This window comes from Phallusia mammillata, chromosome 2, assembly GCF_965637545.1.
Source record: "Phallusia mammillata chromosome 2, kaPhaMamm4.hap1.1, whole genome shotgun sequence".
Classification (NCBI taxonomy): Eukaryota; Metazoa; Chordata; class Ascidiacea; order Phlebobranchia; family Ascidiidae; genus Phallusia; species Phallusia mammillata.
The window spans coordinates 8,775,776-8,789,353 of NC_137253.1; the positions used below are offsets into that span (position 1 = coordinate 8,775,776).

Sequence of the window (13,578 nt, forward strand, 5' to 3'; positions counted from 1 at the left end):
AAACACACAAGTCATGCATACATTTGAAATGGGTTACAATAAACATATTAACACATTTGGTAAAATTCGCCCAGCAAGTTTAGAACAACGTTAAAAACATCAGAACAAGTAATAAGGGATAAATCGGTGGTTCCCAACCAGGGGGGGAATTCCCACGAGGGGGGAATTTTGTAATTTGGTGGGGGGGGGGAATTGGTGTCACAATACTAATCTCTTACTGGTTGTCTGTGCTATACATGAGTTGATAAAAAGAAATTTCTCATATAATCAATAATCAGAGTTTAAATTCTGTTTTAAGAATTACAAAATGTTAATGTATACGATATTTTAGCAAACTAAATTTGTAGGGGGAATTAGATTTGAATATCGACAAAAAGAGGTGCACAGGACAAAAAAGGTTGGGAACCGCTGCGATAAATGCTGTATAAAACGGGATTGGGTTTGGACAGAGCAGCGTTTATGTGGATTTATTACACGAAGAATGCTACATTGGTTGGTGTTTAGTAAAACAAAAAAATGCCTCATTTCTATAGTCGTTCGACTTGAGAGTGTTTCAATTTTCTAAGATGAAAAAGTAACAACACTATCCTAATGTATCCGCCGGCATCAAATTCAAAATCCTTGTGTATGTCGTCAACATACAATTCGACTTAACAGTTAAAAGGCTTGATTGTTACGTCATCAATCGCAATGTCACCGTGGAAACTTGAGCCCCTTGTTCCCTCAAACACAACCTGGAAGGGCTCTGTCGAAGTAATAGTGGCGCTTCCCAACGACCAAACGTCACCTGATAACAATGTTTAGTTTAAACTGTATCACATATGGAATTTATATGGCCCCGTCCTATCTCATAAACCAGGTTCGAAAAAATGACATTGCTAGGTGTGATGAGACATTGCTAAGACATTGCTAGGTGTGATGTAATTAACTGTAACCAGACAGGCCCTTCCGCTAATTGTCAAAAATTTGTATGTTGCAACATACGGCTTTGCTTGTAAGGCGTTGTTGTTTTTGCGTTACCTACTTGGTTATGAACCAAAAAGCGGTTGTTAGGTGTTTGTAAGTTAGTAATAAATGACGTCAGAGCATTGCTTTGTGTCACAACCACCACCGCTTACATTAGATTTAAACAGACATAAAAAAACATTTAGCAACACACAAAAAAAATTGCCGCAAATTGTTTGTTTTGTCAAACGGTACAACCTATTTGCTTACTTTGATTGCCGCTCAGGCTCCATATTACTTCGTTTGGAAGAGTTGGTCTCTTTAAATAGGCTTTCAATGTCCCAATGTCGATGCCCTATGCAAACAAATCTGTGTCGTTATAAGATTGATGATGCACCCATTAAGTGGTAAAGAAATCTTACTATATGTTTTACTTTTAAATGCTGATAAATATATAACTTTTAACTGTTTATCAAAATCCTTCGCGAGCCGCAGGAAAATGGCAAACGACCCCCAAGAGGGGTTGACCCACAATTTCAAAACCAGTGTTCTAATACTTACATACATATGGTAGTAAAACTGAAGACATTGACCTGTAAAAATTATCAATTTTTTATGTAAGTTGCAAAAAGTATCCTGTAAAACACATGAGCACAGAAAATAACAAGTTTAAACGTATAAGGAATGTTATAAATGAACCTAGGCAAGCTTAACAATTACTAAAAGATGGAAATGATACCAAATTTACTGTAATTGTAAAATATTACGTTTAAAAATCTTTGAACCTACAATTAAGTCATTGTCTAATATTTGTGCTTTGGATATAATTATCCGTTAGTTTAGAAAATGTTCGTTTCATTTTTTGTAAAATTCAATAATTATGTAACTAATAACTGTATTATGTCCAACAGTAGAAATAATTATGAGAAAAAGATTCTATTATATTTTACCCATGGTTGGTGGTGACATTGGTGAAACAAATCTAGCTTTGTCAAGATACTGTCGAGGGTCACTCGTCTCAATGTACATGTAGTGACCTATTTAAAAGTATAAATGAATCTAGTATATATATATATATATATATATATAGATATATATATATATATATATATATACCATGCTTTTTGGTAATCTTGTTTTCTAGATGTGATAACTTTCATTTTTGTCCAAAGTAAGAGCTTATTTAAAAAATGGTATTGTTGATTAATACTCTCATTTTTCTTGTACACTACTTGAGTACTTACCACTACGTCCCAGTGTATGATCTGCACTTGGACCTGTATCATCTGAAGGTGTGGACCCATTATTTCTTGTCCAATTAAAATTAGCACTCAAATCATCAGTGAAGTTGCACAAACCATTTTCAAAGTCACATCTATAAGGTCCCAAGACTGGAAAACAAATACAAAACATCCATTTTGTCTATAACGTCACAACACTCAAAACACGTTGTAAGCAAAAGTATCTGGGCGTTGTTTCTCCCATGAGCATAAAGTGTAACAAACTAACAACCGGGAGAATATTTTCAAAAATGGTTTCGAACTTAAAATACAGAGCTTTCTCAGGAAAATCACAAGAATTCTGCGTGTTTTTGTTACGTCACGTCTAAGTTGCTAAGCGGACGATGCAAAGTTTATGCCAGCTTTGTGTATTGAGGATGAAGAAAACATTTTAAGCGTCAAAACAGGGTGAAGACTGATACATTTAGAATGTTTGAACTGACGATAATGTCCATTAGGTTGTATGTAGTAGTAAATTGTGCACAAATAATTTATATGCTTCATAAATGGTAAATTATACAGTCAAAAATTTTATTGAGTCTAAAATGGCTTTTGTGCAATATACGCTTCATAAATGGAACGTTTTTACACTTAAACCCATTCTGCTGACGATTTTGTACATCTCAAGTAAGAAAAACATTTAGTCACTTATAATCCCGTTTTTAGTGACTAAATTTCTCCACATTTCTGCAGAGAATGTTTTTCACTCATATTACTTTTGAGAACCTTTTTAGTTATTGTGTTTAATATTATATTTATGTAACCGTTTATGCATGTAACCATTACAACCATCACTAAACTGTGACCACCGAAAATGGTGGTTTAAAAAGTTTGATACGCTGAGTGTGTCGTGATTGGTTAAAAGGCGCCATAACCATAAAACTTTCTCCATCGTGATTGGCTTAAAAAAAACGTTGTTCGAATTTGGAACATGTGGAAATGTGCTTCGTTCCTTATAACAAAGTGTTTTTTAGAAGTTCTATAAAGCCCATGTCGTTTCCAACATAGTGTCAAAACTTAACGATTAATTTGCTTCAAGTCTGCTTTAAGTATTACCACTTCATTTTCGGTGGCGCAATTTAATAATTTTACGAAACCTTTTGTGCGAAGGAGTTTATTGTTGCAAAGAGTCATATAATAGTAATGACATTACGTCATTAGTATTCACTTCAGTTTGTATACAGTATATAAAAGTATTGTTGAAAACGATCAGACAGTAATATTTTCAATAGGTATGATTCGGATTGCTAGTGAGTTACGGACAGAAATTTTGTCCTCCAAAAAACAGATGGAAAGTAGGCACAGAGCTACAGTTTAGTTTTTTTTTTTTTTCAAAAACAAACTAACATTGGAATAAAAGTCTCGTAAGACAAACGTATACATTGGTAGGATTGCAAGCAGTACTCCAGGGCCTAAAACGGTGGTTCTCAAACGTTTTTATTGTCGGGGCCAAATGGTATTTTTTAAGTGTGTAGCGAGCCGTAAAAAACGAAACATTGAGAAAATTACTAAAGAAGAAGATGACTTTGAAAGCTAAAATAGCAATGTTTGGTAGTTTTCTGAGGTCTGGTGCGAGCCGCAAAATAAGTAGTTGGGAGCCGCATGCGGCCCCGAAAACCGAGTTTGAAAACCCTGGCCTAAAACATCACCATGATAACGAGGCAATCGTAACAAAGTTGTACCTTTCAAAGCTGTCAATGTTGTTTGAATAGATTCAATATTGTAGTTTGTTGCGGTGAGACGACTCGAATATTTTTCATTCATTGCTGCATCGAAAAACATGTTTAAATGTGGGTACACGACAATAGTTTGATTATGATTAGAAACCGATATTTTATTTAGTGCAATAATGTCATACCAAGCTTCATTGCTTGTTTAAGCACAACACTTGTTCAAGATTATGATGCAACATTATGATATTAAACTGACCATCCGCTTATAATCACTTTATTCAAGAGTCGAAACTCAACCAGCAACCTGCTTCAAGGAAGTATCTTAAATAGATTGTACAATTTTTCATATGGTTGTTTTGACAAGAAACGCAATGAAACCATGTCGTGACGCTATTTTCGCACTAATCAATTGATTAAACCTAAGTATGACCCTATTTCAATATCTATCTTTTTACAAAAACTATATCTTGTCGTTATTGTTGAGAATCAATCATTTTGCGGAAGGTTTTGTGCAAAGTAGTTTGTTTGAGGTCGCTAGTCACGTGATGCTCAATATGTTTTAGCTTTGCTTTAGCTCGGCTTTGAATTTTGTAAATGAAACTTATATTGCTTGAAGCCACTTCTGGCAAATCACGAAGGCAGGTATTCATTCGATTGCATGATCTGACTGCTCCACTACACAAGGGATTATCCATGTTTAAACACCGTTTCCAAATCACATTCTCATCGAGAATGACTTAAAATACATTATTGGTTCAAGATTTTCAACGGCACCATTGCATATAGCTTTGTATAAAGTGCAAACACATTGCATTACATGTTTTTTGTTTTAAAATCTAGAAATCAAGCAAATGGTTGGGTCACTAATTTATATTTTAAGTTTTATGGTGCTGTTTAAGTGTTTCCAAATCGCTTGTCACGCGTTTCCCGCAGTTGAATGGTTAGTTAAAATGCAGTTTCGAGTGCGCAATTACAGTTGTCACAAGATGAACATATCATTCATGGGATTGCATGTAGCACTGAGCCGAAAAACAGCATGATCGTGAGGCAATCTTAGCAAAGTTTTACCTGTCAAAGCAGTTAATGTAGTTTGTAAAGATTCAATGTTGTTGTTTGTCGCGGTGAGACGAGTCGAATGATTTGCACTCATTGCTAAATGGAAACATGCTTAAATGATTAAAAAAAACGATTTTGCAATTCAACTCTCATGAAAACAATAAACTTTATTCAACAAACTGTATGATGCACGCTGAAAGTAAATTTGTATTTGTCAATGTCTACGTTCTGTATAAGCTATTGGTACTGTGTCATATTAAAAAGATCGACCACATAACAAACAGAATATGATCGATTTAAGTTTCAAAACTTTATTGGATATTTTCGGCTAGGTGCTTCCTTATTCTTACCTTTCCACATGGTTAAACTTTTCTCAGCATATTGAATTGCTTCAGTCGAACTGTTGATTTGTTTCAATAAGGTGGCTTGCAAAGCTGGAAAAAACGTGAATAAATTATAACGATTGTCATTTCGTACCCGTTTTGTAGTGACTCTGATTCGCGTGTTTTAGGTTTTTAACACTGTTGAATTTTAAAGCAAGACCAGCTTTTGCAAACTACATGTTTGCTTTGGTAGATGGTAGATGGAAGATCAAACATTTACTCACGCTTTTGTGGTTTAACTCATTATGTTCTACAGTAAAAATGTTAATAGCCTAATTTTGTGGACACCATAGAGAACACTGTTTACCACACTTGCGAAGCCTTTCAATGAAGTCAAGTTTTGCAAAAATATAGACTAATAGCCAACCATGCGCTTCATAACAATTGATCACGTTTCGAAACTCAACGAGGAAGCATTGTAGTTCTAGTTTCGTGTGGCGCGATAGCAAGATTTCCTGTCGCTATTTCAGGCTCATTCATTCTACGCAACCGTTTCATATCGGTGTAGCGTGGGATTCTTCATTTTACGAAACACATTGTGTAAAAGTGTGCATTATATAAATAGCCTTATGTTGGTGTGGTTCAATAGACATTTTTCATATCGGGACCGTGGGATCATTCATTTCACGAAACCCATTGTGTGAAAGTGTGCACTATAATAGAGGAGTTATTTTTAAATCTCCACAAAACACCTTTTTTCATTTTGTCCTTATTTTTTCCTATCGTTTAAAATGCTGGTGATATCGGTATATTTAAAGTTTGAGTAGGCAAAACGTTTAAACATCTGTCATTGTTTATCATTTTAAGTTGACCCTTGAGTTATTCGTGCCCTTCAGATCGAAGCAAACGTCTTTTACATTTTTTTAAATGTCGAATGTTAACACAGTATATGAATAAAATGGTCCAATCTTACCACTTCTTGTTTCCATTTCCACTTTTGCAGAAATCTGGTGAAAAATAAATACTATTTTATGTGCCGACAATTCGTCCTATCCATAAACAATATATATCGTTAAAAAAGCCCTTTTTCGGGATTTTGCTTACATTTTTTAATATAACACATTTGCATCACAGTTCTGTGGTATTTTTTGTCTTAATGTAACAAACAAGTGAAGAGATAATCTGATTTTGCCACATAAAGATGAGTATGGCAAAAATGGTACGAAAACTCTGACAAATAAATCTTTAACTTTTTGATTCAACGTTTATGGTTAGTGCTGAAGAAATCAACTTTTGCACAATCGTACCGAGAAATGAAGAGCGACAAATCCGACAGTGAAAATTAGAAGTGGAAAAATTAAACTCAACCACATCAGTTTTCGATTGCTTTGGACACTTTTATTGGTCTCCCTTATCATGGTTTCAAGTTTTTTGTTGTTTCTCACTCTGGTGTTGCTTTGCTCCGGTGGTGCAAAATTTTCTGCAAAACACAAGACGGCAGATATAGCACACTTCACATGTAACTTAAGAATGTCCTAAGAAATTTATGCGACCTGTTATGTTTGAAAGCTTGTAAAACCCGAACTAATTATGTTCTTTGCAGCAATGTCAATAATAAGAGTAAAATATGTACACCTTTGTATCAAGATGGTTGTGGTAAAATCTATAATTGGGATCTCAAACACGGGCCAAGTGTGTTTGTACGGCCCTGGAAGTAACCTTACAAGTTATGTGTTTTACCCGAGCTGAATGCAGTGCCCCGCCAGCGATTGGATTCATTATTAGTGACGGTTTAGTCTTGGCTTAGATGCGCCTTTTTTATAGTCTTAAGAACCGGCAATTGTGAAATCCAACATAGTGAGAGCACCGCTGGTATTTTCACTGAGCTAATCTGTATATTATTTATTACATTACAGCTTTTTATGTAGCTACTGACATGAATACACAATTTACATTTCTATTATGAAATATTTTTGTTCACAAAAGTCCCAATAGGGCGGCCCTCGACTTACTTGTATTTTTGTTTTTTGGCCCTCAAAGTAATATGACTTGATCTATTAAGTAGTAAATATAATTGCAACTTAAAACAGCTTTAAACAAAAACCTTGTTAGACGCCGAACAGGACCTTTATTGTGATTCAGATTTTTATGCGTTCCCACATTTTAAACTCAGTCCCAATGCGAAGATGCTTTTAAAGCCCGAATTGAAACCGAATATGTAGTTTACAATCAAATTAACCAATTTGCCAATAAGCCTACACGAAAGATATACAGATTTATAGAAACCTAGAAACCAGCCCACAACCGACATAATGCCCAGTCCGACTTGTGGTTCTTGGTTACAAAAGTAACTCGTTTATCTAATCGCTTATAATCAGGCCTCGATATAACTGAGCTTAAAAAACGTTATGTCAAGGCAACCAAAAACAGTCAGATCCGCAAATACAAAGAGTTATATCTGAAGTTTAGGGTTCAACTTGAACTTCACATAACTTAAACAAAACAAATCCTATACGTACCATAACATTGTTCCTCCATTTCCATTCCAGGCTGATCACCGTTCTGTGCACTCATTGTCTTTAGCAGCTACTTGTAAAAGATTAACACTAAGACAACGTATAATTCTGGATAATTAGCTTAGCTTTTTTGTGCTTCAATTAGGACTGAAATAGTTACAGCGTGTTCAGCTTTTTATACAGGCTGTGTCTTAACGAGTCTTTTTTTCTTCCGCGTAAAAATCCATTATTTTTACACAGAAGGGATTTCCCAGTAGCGTTTGGAATGACGCTGACTTACTTTTTAATGACTATGACTCTTTATCGCAATCTTGTGTGAGTGTTTAAAAAAAAACTCAAGAGGTTTTAGCAGAAATTCTCTTTGTTACTAAACACGGACACGTAGAGGCAATAACAATAGGGTAACAATAATAAATTGCTTGTTTGTACCGTTTTTCTTTTTGATGTTGTACTGATATCATGTTGTAACGTCATTCTGTTTGTGCACCTTTCCTTCTGGCGCCGGAAACTATCCAACAGGGTTTCTTTTGGTGGTTTCCTGTCCTTTAAACCCCACCCTCTTTTTCTAACACGGGTAGTTAGCTTTTAGGTCTCAACCTGACTGGATACCAACCATAGTTCGAAATCGTTTAGTTTAAATTTAATTCCACTCTCTAAACGGCTCGGCTCAACCCGAACACAAACCGAAAATTCCAGGCCGACTTGCAACTCTGGTTGTATATGTTACGAATATTATTCCTTATTTGATTACTCTTGGGTTGAAGCATTTGTACCCAAAAACATTTTGGGATTTATTATTAAACGTCGCATGCGTTCCAGAGAAACCTGTGTGCATTCCAAGGTGTTGAAAAAATGTTCTTAGTTTGGCTCACGTAGTTTTGTTTGCAGAGAATACACGTAGCCACGCAAATACGTATATTTTAAAAGTTAAGTTTTGCCGCAGTTTGAACATATTGTTGTTTGTTTTGAATGTATATGTCGGAAACATCATTGAATTGTGGTCTTTGAAGTTTCCGCATATCGATTGGCTTGTTTTACAATCTTTAATTATCATATTACCTGTAATAATATTAATTCTCGGTACTGTTGAAATCATCAAGTTTTCTCTTCCCTTTTAAATTTTTTGTTATGTAAACAAACTGTTATTATTCCACAACCCCGTAGATTCAGCACTTTCGCGCCCACTGCGAATAGGACAAAGACCCCAGGTTAAGAATCTCCTGATTTAAGGCAACACCACATGGCAGTTTAGTAGTGTTACATTTCATCCATAATAACCCCCAAACAAACGGCAGATCATATCAAATTACATTTTTTCTTTATTTACAGCACTCTTCGAAGACAGACACAGAATTAAAAAAACAAATCAAATAGGTGTAGTCAATTGTGGCACACGACAAACACTGATTGTTAGATAAAAAACAGAAATTCTTATCATTGCGAAAAATATCGCAATTTAACTAATCATTGGCTAGAAAACTGAATATGGTACATATGTAAGCAGAGTAAAAATGGCCGGCAATGTCCTTTGAATTTTATACGATTACTCGACGACTCGCGCAAACAATCTTAAAATAATCAAACCAGTATTAGTAAACGTTTGTCTGCTTTCTTGTGAGGTCATTTTTGGGTCAAAGGCTTGTAAGGCCATTAGGCACATGAACAAGATTTTTGGTTGTATGCATGTCGATAGTAGCTTTACTATTTATCGCCGAATAGTTCGCATAGTGCGAATGAGACAACGCTCAAAGCCTGAAGTGCCAATAACACATAAAATAGTAAGGAATAAAGCGATATGGTGGAAAAACATTACGCTACATTAACTGTTACAATTGAAACTTTTGTCGATAGTTTTATTTCACTTTACCCAAAGGAGTAATTCGTACATTTTTCTGTGAAAATAACATTGTTTTTATTCATTTTTTTTTCAAATATGGTATAAATTTGTTAGATTGTTCTCAGATGCAGCGATAAAAAAACGTTTAAGAACCGCTGATTTCGTTTATTATAGTAAAGACAATTTTTAGCCAGGTTTATCTATAACAGCCATAACGTGTTTCTAAGCAAATAAATTTGGCGTCGCAAAAACAAACAAATTGCGCTCAAAATCTGCATAGTTGCCAAATTAACCGAATACGAGTTGACACTTAAGACAAACAGACACGCAAATAAAGACGGTCCAACGCAGCCAACAAGTTATGATAGCGCCATTCATACTGAAAAGTCTTGAGAAATTTCCCTCAGAATTTGCTCAATTGTACTGGCTTGCACATAACTCGAATTTGACGACGAATATCTGAAAAAAGGCCATTTGTAATATAGCGGTTAAAAGCAAACACTAAACGTGAAGATCAGAAAAAAACATTCAGAAAAATTGCTAGAAGTTTTATTGCATCTGGCTTGGACACAATTTTTGTCCTAAACCCGGGTACTTTTGAAACAGTCCATTTCTGGTGCTTGTGAATTTTATGTAAAAATAAAGATGAAAAAAAATTAAAGGATGGTCATATGGCGAATCTCTCAATCAGTTAGAATTAACAAATCGTATTCGGAACCCAAACTAAAACGCTGTCGCTTTTTAGAAAGTGTGTCACGTCACCGTTTCTTACGTGGATGTTAGAATGTAGTTGAAGTAGACGTTGTGAGCGATTCCTGACATGTAGACTCTGTTACGAGTATCACGTGTGTTATCCTGATAGTCAACGTAACGTAGAGAACTATTTCCGTTCGAGCCAAGTATCTAAACTAAACTCGCATATTACTTGAGTATATTATTACACATAAAATGTGTTAAATTGAAATAAGTCAACATTTTTTATAAATTACAAAATCCCAGCAAAATTAATGACAAAGATATTTGACAATGAACACACTGGCAATTAAGTGCATTTTTCCTGTTATCTAACCGTGAATTGCATTGTTACAGAATGAATTTGGCTCTTTTCAAGGAAATTTAGGGGATTGTTTGCGTATAGCCGGTTTCGAAGGTAAGTTTTCTTACTTGTTAGAAACACACCTTACAAGTTTATACATATGAAGATTGAGTTAACAATATGACAATATTTTATTCATCGACTTACTGTACTTGAAACTGTAACGAATATCTGTATGATGGAAGGGTTGCCGGCTCCGTATATTTGATACACCACGTATTGTATGTTGAATGATCCAACCAATAAAGATCCATTATCCCAACTGTAGTTTCCTCTGCCGTTTGCTCCTAACTTGCTATATTCCTACAAAAGTAATGTTTGAAATCGAATAATTTTGACTTCCACAAAATAACGATTCGGAACGCCTGGTTGCAAATTATGACAGAAATATAATTAAAACAATTTTGACATTCCGATAAAATTATGTTTTAAGAATTTTTGTTTCTACTCAACTTTATATCTGTATTCCACTTTGCATTGGCCAGTCAAGCAAATAAAACATTTATTATAGTTTTGCGCAACAAAACCAAATGAACAACTGTAAGTATATGTTATTATGTTACCCGGATGTTATACTGTCGAGATTCTCCATCGCGATTTAATACCAACATGGACAAGACGAGTGGGTGCCCAGCTTTGCACATCATCAAAAAATTGCCCAGTGGATCGCAAAATAAAATATGTGTCAGGTAGGCTCAATCATATGCCAGTGGTATATGCCATACAGGCCAAATATCTTTCATTATACTTGTCTTTGTCATTTTTAGTTACAAAGTTACACCTACCTGCAGGTCGAATTGTATATGGCTATTGCTGCATGTTTAGGGTCTGTCCCCACTATAAACTTTAAATTACATAACATTGCACCTTATTTCCTTCGTCGTACATATGATGTCCACCATCATCTATATAGTAATTACGACCGTCGTAATTATATCGGTAGTAGTTGGGCAAACTGCTGGAAAAGATACGCAGAATTTGAAAGGACATCAAAAAACGGATTGCATGCTGAAATAATAAACCGACATTTCTACGACTCGAAACCCAATTATCCTCTTATTTATGTATTTTAACCAAATTCTTGCGATGCAACTTTGTATTGTTCATTTTAAGAACAATCACTTTATGAAACCTCAAGTTGCTATTTCGGGAAAAAAAGTAAAATAAAAAAATATACAGACGCTTAAGGTTGAGATTCAACAACGGATTGAAAAACCTTTTCTTAAAGTTATTTTGGCAGCAAACAAATTCCTAAACCTTTCTCTGTTGCTATTTCAAGATCAATTATTCTGTGAGAGGTTTTGTATAAAGTAGTTTATTTAGTATTAGGTGTCACGTGATGCTCATGATATATTAGATTTGTTTCAGCTCGGCTTTTTGATTTTTGTAAATGAACTTATTGTTTGCAGTTAGTTTTGGCGAATCACGAAAGTAGTTATTCAATCGATTATCCGACTGTTTCATATCCAACAACCATCAAAGATCCATAAGGATTATCTTTGTTAAAAAAAACAATGCTTTTTAACCACATTCTCACTTTGACTTAAACTATCTGATTTCCTCATGTTTTTAAACTGTCACTGGAATACAAATACATTGCATGTCGCCGGAAATATTGCCTATTTAAAAATTTTAACATGAAGCAAATGTTCAAGTCACTAACTTGACGTGCATCTTACCTTTCCACATGGTCAAACTTTTTTCAGCGGATTGAATTGCTTCAGTTGAGCTGTTGATTTGTGTTAACAAGGTGATTTGTAAAGCTGAAAAAATACGTTTTCCAAACTGAACTATCAATCTGTTTAGAGGAAGCATTGCAGTTTTAGTTTTCTGTGGATGCATTTTTCCCGTCTCTATATCAGGATCATTTATTCTACGCAACCTTTCAAATCGGTATAGCTTGGGATCACTCATTTCGCGCAACCCATAGTTTAAAAGTGTTCATGTAGTTCCATGGTCCTAACCTGGGGTTCGCGGACTCCTAAGGGGTCCGTGAGATGGTTTCAGGGGATCCACGGAGGGCAATATGTTAAGTACCATTAACCAACAGAAGAATATGTGTAAGTTTCTCAATCATTTTTACAATCCTGCATACGAGTGCATGCTGTTAATTACACCTTAATTATGCCAAGAACAATTACTCTTTATGATTGTCTTCCCTATTGTGACATCATCACACACATGGACAATAGACTTTATAGGACAAGTGATTTGTCAAGTTATATATACCAAAATTATTATCAATTCGATGTGTTGACCATAACAATACAGAAACGTCTTTGAGTTTAAAGGACTGTGAAAAGGGATTTAAAAGTTTGACAGGGTATAAGGCAAAAATGACAGGGTATAAGGCAAAAAGCGTGAAACATAGAAAGACTTAAGGTAAATTGCGTTGGGTTTCCCCAAAAATTCATAAAAGGGGTCCGTGACGTTTTGGGCCATGAACCACCCTCCCAGCAAAAATATAATCGTGAATCATTTCCTTTGGAGCAAGATTGAAGTATTAACAGCTAACATTTTGATTCTCTTTCGATATAATATGCAATTATATCTAGTTTGTCAACAGATTTAGTGGACGTCCTTCGGACCACCCAAAAAGTCATCATAGACCACAAGTGGTCCATGACCTACCGGTTGAAAGCCACTGATGTTGAGAAAGGAGGTAGAGTAAGTAAAATAGTTTATAAAATCTTTACACAACGCCTTTTTTAATTGCCTTGCTAGTGAAAGCTTACATTTTTTCCTTGTGTTTAACATGCTAGACATTTCACATTTATGGTGCAAAATACATGCAGCAAGATTTTAGTTGATATAACATTTAAAAGACATGGAAATAATTGGGTATTATTTAG

General features: G+C 35.0%; 2 protein-coding genes across 2 annotated transcripts; both read right to left on the reverse strand.

The window, feature by feature from the left end:
- Positions 1–17: 17 nt before the first annotated feature.
- On the reverse strand, positions 18–7,925 carry LOC145214042 (uncharacterized). The gene is made up of 11 exons (XM_080082469.1): positions 7,797–7,925; positions 6,585–6,757; positions 6,251–6,284; positions 5,305–5,388; positions 4,967–5,050; positions 3,908–3,991; positions 2,190–2,336; positions 1,896–1,982; positions 1,507–1,538; positions 1,216–1,300; positions 18–787 (listed from the first exon to the last, which is right to left on the reverse strand). The coding sequence occupies exons 1-11, from the start codon at positions 7,849–7,851 to the stop codon at positions 651–653; spliced, it is 1,002 nt and encodes a 333-aa protein (XP_079938595.1). The 5' UTR covers positions 7,852–7,925; the 3' UTR covers positions 18–650.
- A 1,827-nt stretch (positions 7,926–9,752) lies between these two features.
- Positions 9,753–11,716, reverse strand: LOC145212919 (uncharacterized). The gene is made up of 6 exons (XM_080081165.1): positions 11,582–11,716; positions 11,512–11,533; positions 11,290–11,420; positions 10,874–11,029; positions 10,403–10,533; positions 9,753–10,089 (listed from the first exon to the last, which is right to left on the reverse strand). The coding sequence occupies exons 1-6, from the start codon at positions 11,714–11,716 to the stop codon at positions 10,005–10,007; spliced, it is 660 nt and encodes a 219-aa protein (XP_079937291.1). The 3' UTR covers positions 9,753–10,004.
- Positions 11,717–13,578: the final 1,862 nt, after the last annotated feature.